The sequence below is a fragment of the Lacerta agilis genome, chromosome 7, assembly GCF_009819535.1.
Source record: "Lacerta agilis isolate rLacAgi1 chromosome 7, rLacAgi1.pri, whole genome shotgun sequence".
Classification (NCBI taxonomy): domain Eukaryota; kingdom Metazoa; phylum Chordata; class Lepidosauria; order Squamata; family Lacertidae; genus Lacerta; species Lacerta agilis.
The window spans coordinates 46,285,233-46,306,841 of record NC_046318.1 but is presented as its reverse complement, the minus strand read 5'-3'; the positions used below and the strand labels follow the sequence as shown (position 1 = coordinate 46,306,841).

At 38.9% G+C, this 21,609-nt stretch overlaps 1 protein-coding gene across 1 annotated transcript in view; it reads left to right on the top strand.

Annotated features, from left to right (window-relative positions):
• The window catches only part of CCDC178 (coiled-coil domain containing 178), a 122,811-nt gene that overhangs the window by 17,421 nt on the left and 83,781 nt on the right, over positions 1-21,609 (top strand). Inside the window, exons 9-17 of the mRNA XM_033155118.1 lie at positions 524-677; positions 2,085-2,180; positions 2,271-2,407; positions 3,593-3,776; positions 5,511-5,573; positions 7,735-7,896; positions 9,830-9,943; positions 14,940-15,085; positions 17,084-17,243. Coding sequence (XP_033011009.1) covers positions 524-677; positions 2,085-2,180; positions 2,271-2,407; positions 3,593-3,776; positions 5,511-5,573; positions 7,735-7,896; positions 9,830-9,943; positions 14,940-15,085; positions 17,084-17,243 — 1,216 coding nt within the window. The remainder of the gene's footprint in view (positions 1-523; positions 678-2,084; positions 2,181-2,270; positions 2,408-3,592; positions 3,777-5,510; positions 5,574-7,734; positions 7,897-9,829; positions 9,944-14,939; positions 15,086-17,083; positions 17,244-21,609) is intronic.

Sequence of the window (21,609 nt, the reverse complement as noted above, 5' to 3'; positions counted from 1 at the left end):
CGTATCTGAAGAAGTGTGCATGCACACGAAAGCTCATACCAGGAACAAACTCAGTTGGTCTCTAAGGTGCTACTAGAAAGAATTTTCGATTTTGTTTTAATCCTCTGTGTTGATAGCAGATAAGCACTTTAATCTCCCTGTTTTGCTCACTTGAGCCTCTCTCATCAGCTCATCTTACCTGTTAACTTCCACTACTTTATAACAAATGTTCGTTAATAACAGATCAGATTGCTAGCAGAAGTGTTTCTTAACTAAGTGGCTGGTGGTTAACTTACACAAATTATGCTCCTAAGAGGGAAGAGGCTAAGACTGCACTTCTAAGTACATATAACTCAGTGGGGCTTACACCTAAGGAAACATACTTAGGATCATGTTGCATATTAGAAGTTGGAAAATGAAACAGATTTAGTGCTGTGGAACTAAAACCTGATTATTCTGATGGGTTTGGTAATGTTTCGTTAATAAACAGCTTCTTTAGTTTATCCTTGGCCAGATGGATAATTTGATTCTTGCCTCTTCTTAGAAATGAGCTTAAAGATGCTGAATTCATTGTCGATGATTTCAGTTGCAAGTTAAAAGCAAAAATGGAAGCAGTATCACACAGTAAAAAACTTCTTAAAGAATTAAACAAGAAAGAAGCAAAGACAAAGGCTGATTTAATGTCTTGGCAAGATAAAGTGAGTTTTGAATATTTATATGCAAGCAAATAAATCCTCTAGAAGTGAATGCCACATGAAGTCCTTAACACTGTGTCTATTGAAAAGTTAAGTGTCCTGTAATAAGTCCAATAAATGCAATTGTTATCTAGTTAAGTGAAAAATGTTTGATGTGTATATATATATATATATATATATATATATATATATATATATATATATATTAATGCTGTTCAGTTTGTCAGAACTCCAGGATCAGCAGCAGGCATGCTTGGACATCTGTTGGCACCTACACATCTGAACAGGGCTCACTGTGCCTAATTTTGGCCTCTTCTGCAGTAGGTGTTAGTGGGCTCCACCCAGTAGCGCTGCCATCAACTAGAAGTCCTTTTTGCACTGCTAATCAGCAGCACACTGCCATTGGCCACCTCCATATCCTTACCCTGGGGTTTCTGTCTGCATCCCATTTGAGTTGGGTAGCTGCTATTTTTTACTTTCCCATCACACACTACAGCAGAGTGCCCATAGTAGTGTTGTTATATTAGATGTACCAGGGTATTGGATTGCAGGCAAATACAGATGGCAGCTGCCTGGTGCTGAACATTTGATCAGATGCAACAGAAAGTGCACCAGCCCTGGGAAATAACACTTAGAATCATAGAGCCATACAACTGTATAGTTGAAAGGGATCTACAGTGCCCGGGGGGGGGGGCACCATAAACACTAAGCCTGGCACTCAAGCCCTGGCCCTAGAAATTGCTTTCATCCTAATTCTCCAAAACAATGCTGGTGCCTGTGCTGATACAAAGGCATACTAAGAATCCTGTAAAATTCTTTTTTGTGACCTCCGCCAAAAAAAGTGGTTCACATTTATGTTCATTTCAAAATGGCTGCAAAACTGGATTTATTTTCCTTTTCCTCTGTTAATTTCCTTTTTTAATATTAGATTGCCCTTTTCCCTTTTTTTGTTTAATATGTTGGTTATGTTTAATATGTTTTGGCCATTTATGAGAACTGGGGCAAGCTTTCCTTTTTAGAAGCATAGACTGAAGATATTTACATTGTGCTTTCATCCTACTCACTGACACAACCAGATGCACTTGTTTATTCTGGTTTGGAAATTCGACTTGCCTGTAGCAGAGTAGTTAGGAGCTTTCAAATTTTTCATTTGCATTGACAGGCAGAACAGGGCCCAAGTATTTTTCTTCTTCTTGGTGATAGGGGTTGAAAAGAAAACATAATTATAACTATGAAATAAGCAGCAAATACTATCTTTTCACTAAATATAGCACTATACTGCTTCAAAGCTATAACTGAGGCTCTGAAACTACATTTTCAAGATTTTAATAAGAAATTTTACTATTATGAAAATTTACAATGTTGCAATTAAATGCTGAATGAGCAATTAAACTATCTTTTTAATGTTAGGTAAGGCGGATGACTCTGAAAATTGTTACTCAGGAAAATGAGAACAAAGCTTTAATGGATGAATATTTAGAGGAGAAGAACATTGTGGAAACATCCGTAAGTTTCAAAAACGCAAACAAATATGTTTTTGAGTCCACGTGTTACAGAATTTTCATAATGTTCATCATATTCTATAATATCTCCTAGCAAGCCAATAAGAGCTCTGATCTAAGCAATATGAAAAAAAGACTTAGGACTCTTCTTGATGACATACTCAAAACACAGAATGAAAACAAACGTCTTTATGATGAAAATGGAAAATTTGCGCAAAAATTCAGAGAAAGGTAAATGAAGTGGTTAATAATTGATAGACTTTCAATTAGACTTCAAGTCAATTGAGTTGGATGTTTGGTTTCATCAATTTTTTTATTCTCACTGAAACCGGTGGAACATTCAATTTAATCTAAAGCATTTTACACATATAAGGTAATGGGGAAAACAGTTATTGCTGTCTTGTTCATAGCTGTTAGTTACATTGCTCCTTGTTCCATCTTGATTCTTGAATGTTAAATGAGATGAGATTATAACTGCTCACTTGAATAGCTTCCTGCTTAGAATTGATGGGCCAGTTGCCTGATCCAGCGTGGCTCGGGTGCGCTGCAGGCCCTGCGGTGAGTGCCACCCGGCATTTTGTCACCCCCCTCAGTGGTGGCACCGGGAGTGCCCCCCACCACACCCCCTTCCTCTGCCTGCAGGGATCTCAACCACACAGCTGGCCCCTGCTGAAAGCATCTTTAAACTTGCTGGCCAGCAGTGGATGGTAAGTGAGTTCAGGTCCACTGGAAAGGACTTTACCAGTCCTATGATCAGCGTTTCCCAAGCACCAAGCATAGGGTTGGTAATTCCCCTTTTGCTGCTGTTCCCAAGCACCCATCAACCAGATGACCATCAGGTGCTTGGGAAGCACTGCACAATGGACTTTGCCTATCCCTCTCAAGTCAAAATATGGATCCAGACCTTGAATGATCTTTTAATATAACATTTTACAGAAACTTTTGTAAACCCACTATATAGATTATCATGTGATTACTGTGAAAAGAGCAAGATTTTATCATTCAATTCTGAATTTAATTTAATCTTTCAAAAAACTCATCATAGGAAGCTGGAGTGAGAGTTATTTCATACATACGGTGGGTTCTAGTGTAACTAGAGTAGTGATAAGCAGTTGTAATTGTGATGTGTCTGATCATCATTGCTATGTGTCAGAAGCAAATGGCTGGCACATCTGTGGAATGCTTGGGTTTGTGTGAGCAATCATTAAACTTTCTTTCATCAGTGGGAACACAGTGTAGTATTTCTGTAAGATAGACATAGGAGTTTCAAAAAAATCAGTGCCATCCCCATATAGAAGTGAAGTAAAATTAAGTATGTGTTTCCCCCCCCCCCAAAAAAAAAATCAGAGAGGTTCAACCTGTAATAAACTGTTGAAGATGTGTTAGTGTTGTAAGGTTTTCGTTTTTATGTAACAGTGCAAGAAGGAAGATGGCATATCAATCAGAAGTTCAGGTTTTAAAGAAAAATATTCGCAGATTGGAAGATCATTTAAAAAAAGTCAATCAAGAACTTTATTCAACTGAATTGGCTTATGATGAAGCCAAATCAAGACTGGAGGAAGTGGAACAAAGCCTCACTAAAGAAAAAACACGTTTCAAGGTTGTAAAAGCTATTCCATTATTATGATATTTTAATTATTTGAAGACGTGAAATAACTGACTAGAATGTTTCTGTGTATGTCAATTAATCTATTTAGCATCATCCCACCATATTATTTGCAATATTTAGATGTAGCTTTAAATTCTTTAGGCCTAAGTAAAGCAACTGTGAGCCAGGTTTCCCAACTCCTTTGTTTGCCACTATAGCTTTAATATCATCTTGATATGCAGAATTTAGTAGATTATAAGGTTTATATCCATGCTGTGTAATGCTCCACCTGCTAATTTCTACAGCTCAAGAGGCTGTTAAAGGTACAAAAGCAGGCCAAGTCCTATTTTCTGACTAGTTGGCAACCTTACTCTAAACTTTTTCCATGCAACAAACTGTTTGTAAACCTATTTAGCAATTTATAACAGCAGGTATCCCAGTTCAGTTAGAGAAGCTTGTGCATATAAGCAGCCGTTTGGGTCCATTACTAATGCAGAAGCATATAGCAGTGTTCATCCAAGCCTTGTTAAACTGGCTGGATGTGGATTTCAGTGGAAATAGGTATATATGCATTTGCATCCAGAGGGCCAGTAAGTTGTTTGTGACTTGTTTTGCAGGGGTTGGGGGTGGTCAGCAATAACTGGATTAGAATCAGGGATTTAATGACTACAGTTTTGTGTAACTGAAAAGTAGTTTCCCATAGAATGGGGAAGAGAGGTGCTGCTTTTGACCACCAGAAAGAAAGGCACATACAAGCTATCCGGAACCAGTTGTATGAACTTAAAAGCCACAAACTATTCTTTTATGGATATATTTTTTTTAATCTGAAAATGAGTTATTAGTCCCTCTCCACTGGACATGCAATAGCTTTCTGGTTCCCTTTTAACTTGGCATTTTATGACTGGGGGCTATTTTTAAAAATCTGTTTTGATGCAACCTGAACTCCTATGAGATTGTGCTAGCAAACTGGAGAACTGCCTAGAGTTGGTAGCTGAGGACTCTGGGAAATGAAAACCAACCAGACAGTTCTGTTTGTGGCAAGACCTCTAATGTTGTATGACATAGCTAATTGTGTAATCTGAGGTTGAAGGACAGCTCAGAGAATGAATGACCCCAATTATTTCATATGGAGACGAGACTGGATGTTATGATTTTCTAGAATTGAGGTTTCCCTAAAGCAGGAGTGGGGGAAATTCTACCCCTCACATTTCAAGTCCCCCCCCCCATCCACAAAGCAATGGGGTTAAGAAGCAGCTTCGGTTGGTGCCAACAGAAGCTGTATTGTAGGCCTAATTGCTTCATGGTGGTAGTGGAACAAGGAGGGAAGGCAGCTGGGGAAAGGAGGAAAGAGAGATGGGCATGGATTTGCACACACAAGCGTATGCACATGAGTATGAGGGAGAAATGTGAAATGTATCTGGGCCCTACCAACATTTGCCACCAGCCTTGCCCAGTTTTGGCATGTAGCTCCTGACAGATTTTCCCTGAGGGAATGTAGCACCCAGAGGGGGGCAGTTTTCCCACTCTTGCCCAAATCATAAAATTATTCTGTATTGCCCCTCTCTCCCTCTTCCCATGGCCACATTTTTCAAATCTCATTCTATTTTCAATTTAGTAATTTTCTATCATTTGATTTACAGAATATATTTTGAAATGAAATATCTAATTTATACTTATTCTACCTGTTGTTGTTGTTGTTTTTCTTATGTGCTCCTATATAATTTTTTTTATCAATTTCACTTACAGAACTTAGTAGATAATGTAAAAAAACAAATCAGAGATGAAGTAAGTGCTTGGAAGCTGACCCAGGTATGGAGAATAGATTTAAATTAACCTTTTTAAGCTGTGTTTTTGCACATCGAAATCTTTCATTTCAGATTATTTGGATTTATATTCACAGAATCGATCATGAACATGCAATGGAAGACTAAAGCATTGACTTCAACTGTGGAGTCGATTGATATCAATTAACTAGGAAAAGTACCATAAACTTTTAAGAAGTCCTTTCCAATCTTCCCCATTCTCTGATGAATGTTGTGCACCTGAATTAATATTGTAACGACCAGTTACAATATCTGTGCTCATCTGAGTTCAAACCTCCCTGGTCTAACTTGATACAAAAACATCACCCCAGACTCACAATTTAACAGTAATGAATTAAGACGCTTGTTGAAAATATAAGTGCAACCTTTAAAATGTTTTAAGTGTCTTGAAGGCAAGAGTGAGGCTTGTTACATGGTTTGAGCTTTTGTTCTAATCAGAGGTGGGAAATTATGCTCCCATTCACCCATCAGAGGTGAGCTGTTCCTATTTATTCTTACATGTAGTTTTGGGGCTATCTGACTTTGTCCGTATAGTGTCCTCTTTCTTTTGAAACTCCCAGCATCTGAGTTATGTTGCTTACTTGGCATGTTTCTTTACCCTTACACTGTATTTGAATTTCTGGTCGCATGTGCCATTTTCTGAGAACATGAGGCAGGATTGTAGATTTGTTTTGGTTTCAAAATCATAGTGCCTCCCACTGTGGGGCACAGTCTGTTGCTACACAACTTGAAGATAAAGTTGCTCTATTTTGGAGTGACCTTGGCTGCAGTTATTGCCATTCCAGATGACGTATCCAATGTCTTAATTGGTGATGTGTTGCAGGATTGTCTTCAGCTTATGCAGTTAGCTGTACGAAGTGCTTGCAGCTATATACCCAACTGCATAATAATAATAATAATAAGAAGAAGAAGAAGAAGAAGAAGAATTTTATTTATACCTCGCCCATCTGGCTGGGTCTCCCCAGCCACTCTGGGCGGCTTCCAGCAGAATATTAAAATACGATGATTCATCAAATATTAAAAGCTTCCCTAAACAGGGCTGCCTTCAGATGTCTTCTAAAAGTCCGATAGTTGTTTATTTCTTTGACATGATGGGAGGGCATTCCACAGGGCGGGCGTCACTACTGAGAAGGCCCTCTGCTTTCTCGACCCCTGTCCCTCCTGGCTTATTAAATATAGCAGACGGGGTTTGACTGGTTGAGTCCAGAGCATGGTCATAGCTGTCAACCTTTACCTTTTTTGGTGGGGAATTCCCTTATTCCAGCCATAGCCATAGCTGGAATAGGGGGAAGGTTGACAGCCTCCCCAGAAGGGAAGGCAAAAAAGGGAGGGTTAACAGCTATGAGCATGGTTACCACTTCATTGTGTGAGGTGTTGGTACCTGCTGCCTTGAAAAGGTGGTTGTGCAGCCTCTCTTAAACCTGCCCTGGACCCCTTGGGCTTTATGACCATTGACCAGTTGCAAATGCCCTTCTTGGGAAATGTGATGGAGAGAGTTATGGTAGGGCAGCTGCAAATATTCTTGGATTACACCGACTATTTAGATCCTATCCTATTTGGGTTCAGATCTGGCCATGGTACAGAGTTGGCCTTGGCTGCTCTGATGGATTACCTTTACAGAAAGTGGAACAAGGGGAGGGATACCTTTTTCTTGTGTTTTTCTTTCTGCGGCTTTCAATACCTTTAAGTCCACTGCTATTTTTCTAGAAAAAAAGGTGCCAGAACACACCACGAACACCTCCCTTGTTCTCTTATATATTGGCAATGGCACCCACCTGAGAGGTGCCAAAGCTGAGTTCTGGTGAGTTCCAGCTGAAAAAAGCCCTGGCTTTAACCATGGTATTCTCCTGGATCAGCTCTGTGGAATAGGAATTGTGGGTAGTTCTGATCCTACCCTGGTGGTTATGCTATGGGGTCTGTTTTATCCCCAATGCTCCTCAATGGGAAATGCTTGGTATGTACAGAGCCTTAGAAACTACCATGAATGTCAAAGTTACATTTTTATCCAATAAAATAAATTCTCCAATTTATATATTTCTGAAGCAAACAGAGTATTGCTGGATTTCTTCCTTTCCCCCGCCTTTTTTTCCTTTTTTTCCTTTTGCATTTGAGCTTCAGTTTATGTATTTTCCTTATATTACAAACAGAAAAGGGTTAAAGCACTGCGGACTGATCTAGAGAAAAAGTCGAAGGAATTTGAGAAGTTGCAAGAAAAAATTGAGAAGAAGTTAGCAGACATTGACAAGCTTGTGGCTGAACAAGAGACACTGATTAAAAAAAACGATGAATCTCAAAAAGCGTATTCTAGGGTAAGTTAAAACTGGCAGCACCATAGTGCTGACTCTTTCCCTTTTCCCTATAAAACGGGAGAACTTTGCTAAGCTTCACTGAAAGTGGAGGCATTCAAGTTGGCATTTGGATTAATATAACACTTGAAAGTCCAACTTTTGTTGTAACTATACAGTTTTAAATATAATAATATGATACGATTTAAAATCACATGTAGAATAGCTGATAGTGCCAGTTGTAATGGCCTTTGTAAAATGAAGCACACACACAACTAATAGTATTTTCAAAATAGCATGTTAATGGCAGTGACTAATGCAGTTTGCCCTTCCCCAAGAAAAATTTAGTAGAAGCAATGTGACAAAGAACAACTCATTAGTCTTTTGGAGGCTTACTGGGGGTGTGGCAAGAGTTATATGTCTTTGTCTTTAACTCTATGTTTATTTTGGTTCAAAAACTTGGAAACCAAGTTCATGAAAGCATCTTCATAAGTAGGTGATGAGCCAACATTTTTTTTTATTGTTCCTTATGTGGTGTTCATAAAACTATTTGACACATTTTAATTACAGATGCTATATTATTATTATTATTAAAATTTCTATAACATTCTTCCTCTGAGCTTCACAGGGTAGTTTACAAAATAAATACACACAAAAATACACAACATAGTAACAGACAAAAACAATATTAACTAGTCAGTAAAGTGGAACTGTTGAGTTTGTATATTTTAGTGGCAATATAGTGAAATTTTGTATTAACAGAAATTCTAAAATGTGCTTCAAACAGCTCTAATGATAGACAACCCCACCATCACCACCAAATTGCCTTGCTTTATTAGCAGTGATGTATATTAGAGGTGTGCATTGGCTTTGTGTACTTGCTGAATAATGAGGTGAATAGGGCATATTTGGTTGAGGATTTCTCATTACCAAGTCAGATTGTGCTATAAAGAAGGCATTTCAGTTCTGATCAAGGACTCCCTAAAGTTCTGAGTCACTCTGTGAACTTAAGTGCCACCAAAACACTATTTTTTTTAAGTGGCTGCTCTTTTTTTTAAAAAAAAAAAATAAAGACTGAAACTAGCACCCTGAGATTGAGTGGGGAGGGATATTCATTTTGACTGATAGGTCTTGGTTTTAATAGTGATTTATTTTCCCAGAGCATCATGATTTGGTGGAGGGATATTGACACAAACTGTTTATTTTTCATGTGGATCAATGCTGTTTTTCCACCAGCCCTCCCACTATGCAAATCAATGGAGACATCTCCCATCCAGGGAGAAGAGGCTGCACCCCCACAAAACAAAAACAAAAATACCACCTCTATGGAAAGGCTGAGGCCAACATCCACCAGTGTCCACTGGAGTAATAGGGTCCTTCCTGAGACATGTTCCCAAATCTAGCGCTTGCTGTGGATCCATGCTGTTTTCCCCCTGCCATCAGCCCGTGATTACTTGTATCAAAAGTCTGTAATTGTGTGAGCAAACAAAACAATGGCAAGAGAGAGGAGATCAAGCTGCACCTTACATTCTCTTTGTTGGCAACTGTGCAGATAGAGCTTAGAGGAAAAGGGCAAGCAGTTATAGGTATGAAGTGAGAGCACTAATGGACCCGTCCCCAAGGGCATCTTGCCAAAGGACCTCCCAAAATCCAGTGCTAGCACTGATGCAAGCAACAATCATTTAGGTAATTTGAAAGGGAGGAACCACTTTTATATGTCTACAACATATAGATCAATGCAACTGTGTTCTCTACTTAATAGTATCTTGCCATCTATCTATATAAATATGATTAAAAATGTATTACAAATAGAATTATATTGAAAGTTACCTGTAAAGAAAATAGGCATTCATGCATAAATACTGAGGTTCAAAGAAAGGTGTTCAGCCGTCAATACATTGTGCATGTAATGAGTGGGATTTTATTGCCAGTTCTTTTGTCTGTTTATATTTTTCAGAAAATTGTCCAGTTGAATGACCAGCTTCAGAAACTTGATGAAAGGGAAGCAAAAATAATAAAAGAGCTAGAAGCACAGAAGACACATTTTCAGAACTTATTAAATGATGCACAGGTGAATGTCTTAACATTAGCACTAACAGGTTCTATTTACATTAGATTACCATTCTTTTATGGTTTACTTTGAAAAGCTAGCCTGTACTTTCTGTTCAGTTACTTTGGCTACACACAGAATTTCTATATGCAGACTTTTTTCAGTTCATCCTGAAAGTAACTTAACAGGTTCATTGCCTTGGAATGAGGTAAAGTGCAAAGAGAATTATATTGGGGTCATTGAGAAGCCCTTCTTTATTTGCCACTCTAGCTCTTACTGCTTTGAGGGCTTTAGAAAAGGAAGGGCGAAAATCAAAATAAGGAATAAAAGGGGTCCATAATAGAAATAGCCTGCTGATTGCACCTTTGCACAGCAGATGGCATCTTTTTGTAAATTATGGAGTATGTTTACTGTAATAGTTACAAGTTGCCTCTGCTACCAAGCTTTTGTTACTAAAAATTTCATTTATATAAATGTGCTTTTAATTATAAGCCTGTGTACAAAAATGTCTTATTTGCATTGTTATTTATTCCTTTGATATTTATAGAAAATACTAGGGAGAAATTATTCAGTTCATATAAAGCAGGTTGGTTAGAAGCTTTTTTGTTTAATGAAAGCAGTGGGTTTTGGGGGGGGGGTTGTTTACAATTATGCTTTGTCCACAGTCCTCAGCAAATTCTTCACAAGCACTTAGATTTGAAAGCATCTTAGGAGCTAGGCTTATTGTAGATTGTTTCCAGGTTTTATAAATATTATACAATATCTAATACCAGTATGGGGGACACGGATGATGCTGTGGGTTAAATCACAGAGCCTAGGGCTTGCCAATCAGAAGGTTGGCGATTCAAATCCCTTGGACGGGATGAGCTCCCGTTGTTCGGTCCCTACTCCTGCCAACCTAGCAGTTCGAAAGCACGTCAAAGTGCAAATAGATAAATAGGTACCACTCTGGCAGGAAGGTAAACGCCATTTCCGTGCACTGCTCTGGTTCGTCAGAAGCGGCTTAGTCTTGCTGACCACATGACCCGGAACCTGTATGGCGGCTCCCTCAGCCAATAAAGCGAGATGAGTGCCACCACCCCAGAGTCGTCCGCGACTGGATCTAATGATCAGGTGTCCCTTTACCTTTAATACCAGTATGCAATGAAAAACTTTCAGTAAATCTGTTGATTTGTTAAAGCATTTTACAAGTGAGTACAGGAACAGGATGAGCACCGAGTTTCTGTGCAGTTTCTTACTAAAAGATTTGGAGAAATTTCTCAGAAAGACTGAAGGATATATTTGGAAATGCACTGCTAGGAAAGCAGGGATCTAGCCAGTTCAACAATGTGATTTCAGAATCTCTTGTACCCAGACAATCTAAATTAGGATAATTTATATTATCCTAACACCTAATGACAGGTAGTTGATATAGTGTTGCAGTTGGAGTTAGGAAACCTACATTTACTTCCGTGATTGGTCATGGAACTTATTGGCTGACCTTGGGCCAACCTATGTGCAACTGCTCTTGAGGACAGTTCAGAACCTTCAATGTGTGTGTAATGCAGTTGTTACATTTGCTCCGTTAAAATATTTACACTGGATGCAGATTAATTTCTAGGCCCTTGTCCCAAGTCCTGGTATTTTTGCTTGTTATCAAACTCGCCAATCATTCAGGGTCCATACATTGAGTAATTGTGCCAGTTAATTGATTAAAGTTGCAGCTGCAATAAATCTGATTCGTACATGCACACCCCAGTGGTCCACAGTGCCATGTTCTTGTATTTACTTGAGTGTCTGGCTACCCAACAGATGGCATTATCATCTTTGACATTGTCATGCTCCAGGAGTGATGGGGTAGCCTGAAACCATGCTGACCTCCCACCCTCCTCAGTGGGGACGGTTTGAAAAAGGATTCTGGATTTATTTTCTCTCTCTCCCAAGCAGATGATTCCTGCTGTGACAGTTACATTACTGGTTATCTGTTTGGCACTGTGCATTTGACTCCCAGTTTAGTTCCAGAAACTGCATATGCAGCACCATTTAGTATATGTGGTTTCTTTATCCAAGGGGTCTTTGTGCACCAAGAGTACAGAAAAAGACACAGTCTTTTTCATCTATCCATTCATAATACATAGTGGTGGTAGTAACTTGCAAAGTTAGTTGTCTGGGTAGGCTCCTGCTGCTTAAGGAAGTTGCTTTTTATTTTGTTAATTTTCCTGAATTAAATGTGCATTCTATAATTGATCTCCTTCACAATGTTTTTTATTTTGAAATCTTTTAGATATTTTATTTTCCTGTTAATTATGTTTCTTTGAATGTTTACTTTATATTTGACTTCCTTCAGTAATGATTCACCCTGGGTTGTTTTATTTGCTTTTTTAATGTAGGTTGAAAACTGCTTAGAGATTCCCCCCCCCCCTTATAAATATAAAGCAGAATAGAAATGAAAATAACAACAAGTAGTAGTAGTGGTCTGCTCCATCCCATTTACATATTCATCTGAGATGGTTTCCTAAATCCATGTTGAAATTAACGTTGTTTGTTAGCATCCATCAGTCTCGGGGTGAAGTCAAACTGTTGGAAAGTTACAGCTGTTGAGACCAATACAAAAGAGACATGTTTTGTTGCAGCTGGGGCAGAAGAAGGCATCCGGTTGTGCTGCAGCAGATGCACCATGGTGTTTATTATCTTTGCACCCCCCCAGTGGTCATTCTTCCTCTGGTCACTCCTCAGATGAACATACACACCATCTTCAGTTAAGCTGAAGGCATATAAGAGCACCAGGGAGAAGAATATGTCAAAGAGAGTTGGGGTGAGAACACAGCCATTTCACACCACTCTTTATAGGGAGGGCATCCAAAGATGAGGCACCATACTGGATGGTGTGCTGCATGTTCTTGTGGAAGGACACAGTCATCTTGTGAAGCTTAGGGGCATCTATCCTCACATCATTTCTCCTGTAGCTGGCACAGTGAGAAAATCATGTTGACTGTTGACCTCTGAGCTCTGAAGCTGCATTGTGATTCAGGATAGACCCTGTCAGCAAGTGACTATAATCTGTTGAAAACTACACTGGCAAAGGCTTTCCCCACAGTACTCAATAGGAAGATTCCAGTCACGGTGGTCACCTTTTTCCTTTTAGAGGGGTCACAGTGCTGGAGTCACACATGTCTTGTGGCACAGATCCTTGTTCCCAACACTACAAGAGGAGGCCATGGAGGTGTGTCACAAGGGAGGAACTGAAGCTGGCTTTCTGCACTCCTATTGGGATTCTGTCTTGTCGTGGGGCTTTACCACATGCCTGAGAGTTGATGGTACTTCAGCTTGTCAAGGGAGGGAGGGACATCAATCTCTTCCAAGAGAGGCAGGGTATGGATACTGTCAATTGCTGTGTCAGAGACCATGTTTTCCTGTAAGTACAGTACTTGAGAGTGCTCTGCTCATCTCTTCATCTGCTTGCTACTGCTGTGATGATCTTTCCAGACAAGGTTTTCAGTGGTGCAATTTGCCTGACTGTTGGTCCAAAGGCTTTCTTCACGTCTTTGTACATTTGCAAGTGTTGCCAATGTCAGCAGCGAGTTGAATGCTTTAGCCAGTTGTCATTTTACATCATCTGGCAATCCACTGGGCCTCATTCCTTGCCTTTCTCAATGTAACAATTGTCTTTTTGCAGGGCGCACACTTGTAGTTCACTAGAGCCTTGCACTTTGTGCGATAACAGTCTTCATACCCTCAGACCAGTCAGGGGTCTGTTGCTCTTTTAGCCAAAGGAGGATATATTTGTGTTGTAGATTGTCTCTTTGATGTGTTTCACCTTGTTTCAACACTTAAGCCTGGGGCAGTTCAGTAGAGCTTCTGCGACGGAATAGGAGAAGAGTTCAGAAAGTTCAAGTATGACTTTTCTGGAAGTGTTGTAAATAATAATTTAATGTATTTCCTTTGAAAATACAAATTGAATAGGTGTATGTTTTATTTAAGTTTCTTGAATTATACAAAACAGTGACATTACAAACAATAACAGGAGTGTAGCTATTTCTAAACTCACTTTGAAACTTTCTCAGCTGAGAACTGTTCAGGGAAGTTTAAAATCTGATGGATCTTCCTGTGATACGGTATATTAGCCCAGGAGATGCAGATCAATTCAGTCCATGTCAAAATTCCTCAAGCTTCTGCACTCCAATCATCTCCACTGGATTTTGACATTTGACTATCAGCCTATGATCTTTCATTAGATCATCCCATAATCACAGAAACAAGAGGAGTTGAAGAAAATAAAGTTTCCTATAGCTAGCATCAAAGTGCATACATGTATGAAGACTTTTGTTTAAACAAAGATAGCAAAAGAATAGTTGACCTGTTGTGACCATCTGTAGTGCCAGTATCATTTAGTTCATGCAGAATTCTGCTTTAACATGAGGGTGTCCTTTAACTCCTTTTTTTGTTCTGTGATCTAATCCAGCAGCAGCATTCACATAGCCTGTTAGAACAATCCTGCAAGATTGGTCAGTGTTATCTTAACCATATTGCAGTTGATGGAGCTGAGACTGAGATATAATGGCTTGCCTAAGGACATTTCATGAATTTGTGGTAGTCATGATACTTGGAATTCGAAGCTTCACAGCTTACATTCAGAGCCCTCCACACTACACCAGCTTTCATCATATTTAATAACATAAGTAATGTAAAGACTAATGTATTTTGTACATGAGAACATGAATGAAAAGAGCATGTGTATTATTGAGAAAGGGATGTTGAGCAATGTGCTGATGTTTAAAAACATATTTTGGGAGTCTTAGAATTCTGGTTGTCAGTTCATAAAACACACTTGGGAACAGTAACTTTGATGTACAAGTTTGTGCCTTTACAGAAAAGGCATTATTCTACTTGCACTAAATGTTTCAACTGCACTTCCAAAAACAGTTCTATTTCTTGGGTATGCAATTTCATGCATCGTCGCACATAATTGTGCACTTAAAACACAATATCAGGATATCTTCCCAACTTCAGAAGTGTATATATATATTTTAATTTTCAGGTGAAATATTTAGATATTTCGATGCAGCTTGATGAAGTCAACGGAAATATTGTAAAATTCCAAGATGAAATGAATAAAGTAGCTGAAATGAGCATAGTAAAAGAAAAACAGCTGGCTGGCATAGAGGTAAAGGTAATAGTGTTAAGGTAAGACACTCCATTTCAACAAAGTTGTGAAGGTAATACATAAATTTAGTATAAAACATGAAAACTATATAGATGTGTTACTAATACCATATCATCTGAAGAGAACATAACAATATTTATCAATAAGGAGTATTTTTCATTTTGGGGCAAAAGTAGAAAAGGTTCATGATGAATATTGTCTTGTAAATTGTATTTTAGGCATTAGAGTTGCATGCCCCAACCTAATAAAATTCATGGTCAGTTGCATCTTTAATTAGTTGAAAATGATTCATTTTGTTTGTTTCTTTGGGTAAAGAAATGTGAGTTTTCATTTCCTGGGACTGATAATTTCTAACATGAAAACAGAAAACGTTGTGTTCAGCTAAAAATATGGCAGGCCATGGAAGCCTTGAATAACCATATGCTGCAATAGGCTTGATCTTTAGGGTCAAAGTGGGAAAAGGGAAAAAAGATTTTCTGCCAATGAATTTTAGAGTAACCTCACATATGATGGAGTTTATGGAAATAATTGCTTGTCTCATGCACAACTCATGCCAAGGCACCTTTGGGCAGCTATCAAATTGCTAAGAAGATCCTTGTGAAGATACAATGCACAACCTGCTTCCAACCAGTGGAAGAAGATAAGCTTAGAATTTTTTTCAACAGGGCTTTTCAAAGTGTCACCACATTTCCATAATACACCTGGACAACTCTGTACTCCCATCATAAGTGGGGGAAAGTGCCCACTCTCCCACACCTATTCAGTACTAAAGGCTGTAGTGCAGGAAGGTTTTATGTAAACTTAATTGGTGTGAGATACCATCATACAACTCATTATCTTACATTGAGTTCAAAGCCTAATGGTACAAATTGCTTGCTGACTTCTTTTGCAAATTCAAATGCAAAGATTTTTATGTTATTTATTAAGAAACCCATAGAAAAACATCTTTCTTATAAAATAATGTAACCTAACAGTAGGCTTGCTTTAACAACACAAATAATTAGGACCACACTTTTCTGTTTCGCCAATAAAGAGAAACATCTCTCCCTCCTTCCAGGTTGTGGTGGGGTGGGTCTTTCTTTCTTTCTTTCTTTCTTTCTTTCTTTCTTTCTTTCTTTCTTTGTGCACAAAACAAACACAAACTACAAACAATCTGATGGTTCTTCCTTATAGTCTCTCTGCAGGCACACATAGTGTACAAATAGATTATTTTCTTAGTGGTTTTTAATGGCCCATTACACTAGCATTGCCTAGCTATAACCTTACTTGTCTTGTCTCTCATCACCTATACAGACATAAGTCTCCAGTACTCCTTCTTAATTAAAAGACTAACCCTGAAAACCTTCCCTGGAACAGCCTACTGCTTGGGGAAGTGGAGAGCATGAAACAATAACTTTAAAAGAAAAAGTTTTGAACTGCACATATGAAACATTAGGTTACATTCCTGAGCACACTTACAAGAGTGCAAGTCCCATTGACTTTAATGTGGCTAACTTTTGAGTAAGCTTGTTTAGGATTGCAGGGTTAGAATACCATCCCTATGCTGGTAAGCGGTGAATGGACACAGCTGTAGTGTGATTCCTTTTTCAAAAATCTCCCTCTGGATATTTGTACCAAGATTTCAAAATGCAATGATTTGAAACTTCATATCATGAAGTATCTGGCATTGATTGGACTGATTTTATTTAGTGGAGTGTGGCATGGAAATATAACAGTCATATATCAGGAGGGAGAGTGCTCTTGTGCTCAAATTCTGATTGCATGTTTCACACAAGTATCTAGTTGGCCACTGTGAGAACAGGCTGCTAGACTACATGAGCCATTGGCCTGATCCAGTGGGCTCTTCTTAGGTGTGCAAAAGTTCATCCCACAGTAATTTTGTGAAGTTTACAGGTACTAAAGGACAATTCGTTGTTTTTGCTAAACTCCCCTGGAGATTTTATAGGTCACCTTAAAGACAAGTTTCTTGGAAATAAAATACCATTTTATTCTAGTGATGGTATTTTTTTCTCTTAAAGGGAAAAGTACGCTAGAATAAAGGCAAAGGAGCAGAATATTCAAACATTAGTTGATTTTCTCCATGATCGGCTGGATTATACTGAAAAAAAAATAAAGATGGATAACACAGCATTTGAAGAGTGTATATGGACGAAACAGAAAACCCTGAGAGAAAACGAGGTCTGTGTTGTTTGAGTTATTTTTGTTCTTTTTATTTTTATTTTTTTGAGAAAGTGCATTTTCTTTTAAAACCAACTGCCCTCTTGAATATTTCAGCCAAAATAGGGGTTTCCAGATGAAACCTGACTCAGGCATTCAGGCCACACTCATGGGGAGGTATCAGTTTCCAAAATATCCTGCAAGACAGTGTCCTTCCAGTGCAGGCATGAAAATTCATTAATCGGTTTAATATGCTGGGCTTCAGCAACTGGCTAAAGCTTTGTTCACAAAAATGGAATAAGTGTCTTTGTGGGGGGGGGGACTTGATATTGGTGATAACAATTTTTCACAGTCCATTTACATTTAAGTTTGGAAGTTTCATAGTTCGTTTTGTTAATCTTTCACTCTGGGATGTGAAACAGCTATTTTCACATGAGGAGAGGAGAAGGAGAAGACGTTTGGTTGTGTTAAAGTTGTTCCCCGCACACAATGATTTAGCTGGATTCAATCATTTGTGTTTTGACTTTCGTCATTTAATTTGTGAACTGGTGTTGAATTGTTTGAAATATGTTTCTTAAGTAAACACAACCTTCTAAATCTGCAGAATATGTATGTATTTAGACATGTTGTGTATGTCATGTCATGACTTTGCTTGCTGATTGCTGTCAGCTGTGATCTTCCAAGGCTTGGTGATCAAATTGCATCTGTGGTAAATTTGTATGTTTGAAGTTGGATATATTTCTTTTCTTAAGATTGTTTTGTTCCTCCTGATACTATACACAAAAGCATTAAATGGCAAAAAAGGCCTTTTGTGATTAGCCTATGGGGAGGAGAGGTAGCATTCCAGTTACTGAACAGCATATGAGGGAAAGCAGGGATGGAAGTAAGGTTCTTAATCTCATTGGTGTCCCTTGAACAGGACAAGAGCAGCAAGGAAGGAGAGGGGTGGGATTTGATTTTGTTTGCATTCTAATGAGAAGTACCTAATCAGGGCTGTCTTAAGCATATGCAGCGCGGGGGTGCAAAGATCCACCTGGTGCCCCCTCCTGGTTGCCCAGTCCCAGGTGTGCAGGAGGGCGAAGCCGGCCGGCTGCCTCAGCGTCTCGCTGGCTCGGTCGCTCCCGAACTTGTGGCACAGAGCCGCCCGCAGCAGAAGAACCTGCCGCTGCTCTCCAACCAATGGGTGGGCTCTTCCCCGGACTCAACTTTTGGGCCCAGGACTCTTGGCCTGGTGCCCCTGAGAGCCCAGCACCTGGGTGCCCCTTTGACGTTGCGAGGGGGTCATTAGCAAGACAACCCCCGCATCCAGAAACCATAAATCACGGCTAGAATGGTGCCCGGCAGGCTTCTGGTTGCGCAGTTCGTAAAGTCACTTTCACTTCAGCAGAGTTGAAAAACGCAGCTTTCAGGAAGCAAGCCTCCTGCAAAAAACGTCTGGCGAAAGCAGTCTGTAACAAACTGGAAACTGACTCCTGCTCTTTTAGCAAGGCAGATTTATTACAGCAAAGCATAAATCAGATTCCGGGAAACGAAGCCGACATGACTGTCTCTCGGTACAGCAACAGAGAGAACAGGGAAAAACAGCAGTTCTACATACACGGAAAAAATAACAGAGCGTCATTTCCTGTGGCCTGACGCAGCTTGGACTTAGTGTAACCCTTTCAGCTCACTCACTCCTCACAGCCCCCCACCACTAGTGCCTATGGGTAACATGGCCCTGTACCTAATTCACACTTCTTGAACCAACATGCAAACTGATGCACAATTATCCTTTGAGATTCATAGTTCTCTTAATTTTGTGGTGCATTTATCCAACCAATTGATGTGTACAAAAATGTATATACAGTATTGGGAAAGAGGTGCATAAAATGGCTATGTTGGTGAAGATAATGTACAAAAATGCATTACATTAGGGGGAAATGTTTGCAAAAATATGTGTATTACTCAAAATGGCAAACAAAACTGCATATTGGGAGAAATATGATGATGATATTATTATTTATTATTATTATTATTATTATTATTATTATTATTATTATTTATACCCCACTCATCTGGCTGGGTTTCCCCAGCCACTCTGGGCAGCTTCCAACAAAAGATTAAAAATACATTAAAATTAGGACTCAAATGGTGGCCAAGTTTCATAAGAATGTTTATTTTTTAAAAAACAAACAAACCAAATTGTCGCAGAAATGTGGAGAACTGAATTTAAGACTGGAAAACATGGGGAAATGAGGGAAACCAAAATTGACAAATTTGCCCATCCCTACTAGCAAGCCCATTCTATGAAATGCCTTAAAAATATACACACTTATAAAATGTTTTTTAAAAATTATAAAGCACTTATGAGATGGTCTGAAGATATATTTGGGTCTTTTCTAGCTGATTGGAGGTTTATTCTTGGCATATAGTTTGTTGTTTGTCTGGGCAAGACACACCATGAACCCTGATTGGGATCAAACTCTAAACCAAACCATGGCTTAGCTCCAGGTAAGCAGTCTCAGGATAGCCAAGGGGAGCCACTTAACCATGATTTTTACTATGAGTACACTTGCACTCTCATGGCTAACCATGGTTTGGATTAGTGTTATGTGCACACTGAGCCTGTGAATCTTCCACGGGGAGAGGAATAGAAAACTAAGGAGGTCAGTAGCTATGGAGGACTATAAATAATTCTGGAAACTCTGAAGTCCTGGGAAAGATCACTGTGCTGCCTATATTGCTCTCAGTTTTGTTACAAGTATCTACTTACTATGTTTTATAACAGTGTTTGGCTGAAATATCCTTCAAGTGCCCTCGGGCAACAAACTTTTTCAGAGTTTTCTATAGCAAGTTCCCTAGCAAGAGAGTGGTGGTGGATATAGTGTGAAATGTGGAGCTTGAAGTACAACTGGAGGAAAGGAATGGCTGAACTGAAAGAATTGTAGTTACTATATTTTACTATCATATTTATTTAGGCTGTGTTGATTTCTTTTATGGGCCCCAAAGAAAGAAGCTTTTAAAATAAACCTGTGCAGAGATCCCTTGTTCCCTCCAGGGTATTCTGTATGTGCAGGGTAAGGGTGACAAATCGTCTGGCTATAAAATTGTCTTTAATTAGTTGACTCAGTGACTTCCAACAGTGTGTTATGCTGGTATGTGGGGAGCCCCATGCTACAAGATAGACTTTGAATTGTGCTCCTTGCTCCTGGTTAGGCTTACTATTATAGCAAATGTGTCTTACATGATGTCCTGTGGGGAGTGCTGGCAGTATTACCCAAACAGTCACCCTACTGTCTAGTTTTATTACCTACCCTCCTGAGGTATATGGGTGCCATGATGGTAATAACATTTAAAATGAGCATAAAGGGGAAAATAATGGGAAGGACAGTGGGAATTATAAAAAGTGCAAATTTGTCTATATCTGCACTGAAAGGCATTATATGATAAATATATTGCCATTTTTGCTGTAAATAGTGGTTAGGTAGATGAAGAAAACTGCAATACCTGCACACAGTGGATGTAAAACCTGAGGGTTTCCCTTTCTTTAAACGCATGCTTAGAAGGATTAAAATCTGTGTTACAGATTGTGAATATAGAATTAGAGGTCTTAGAGTGCAATCTTATGCATGTTTACCTAGAAATCAGTCCTTCTGAGTTCAGTTGGACTTGTGAGTAGGCATGTATAGAATTACAGTTGTAGTTATTCTCTGTTTATAGACACGGGGTACAATGATGTAGATATATGTATGTGGCAGCAAATTCAATTCTCCGATGTAAGACCTAATTTACCTAATATTGTGAATTCAAAGATAGAGACTAGGAAAGAACACACACACACACACACACACACACACACACACACACACACACAAAGTTTCAGATACCGTGTTATCATTTTACCTCTGTTAGGTGAAATGAAACCTCAGTGGTTTGCTTATTTACTACTTTTATCCAGTCAAAAAGAACAATATAAGAAGAAAAAATAGCATTATTAAAACTAGAATCAGTTTCAAAACCTTGGCTAATAAACAAAACAAAAAAACAGAAACCTTCCCAACCTTCAGTGAAATCCTACACAAGATGAAGATTGACAGGCATTTTCTTTTGCGGTATTTTCCATTTCTTTAACATTGCTACTTGTGAAAGGCAAGGTTTTGTTTGTAGCTTTGAGAAATCTGGATGGCGTAGGCAGATGACAAATATATGACCTTATCCATGTGGCAAAACCTCACTGAAGTCAATGCCAAACTCAGTTGACTCTGGGCAAGTGGGTGGCAAGTACAGTATCATTGGGGATGTGAGGATTCTCTTGTGATTATTGGCCTGTATATATTTTAATATCTGAATTTCACCAACATGAATGTGTGCATTGGAACCATCCTCTTCAAATTTTTCTCAGGGATCT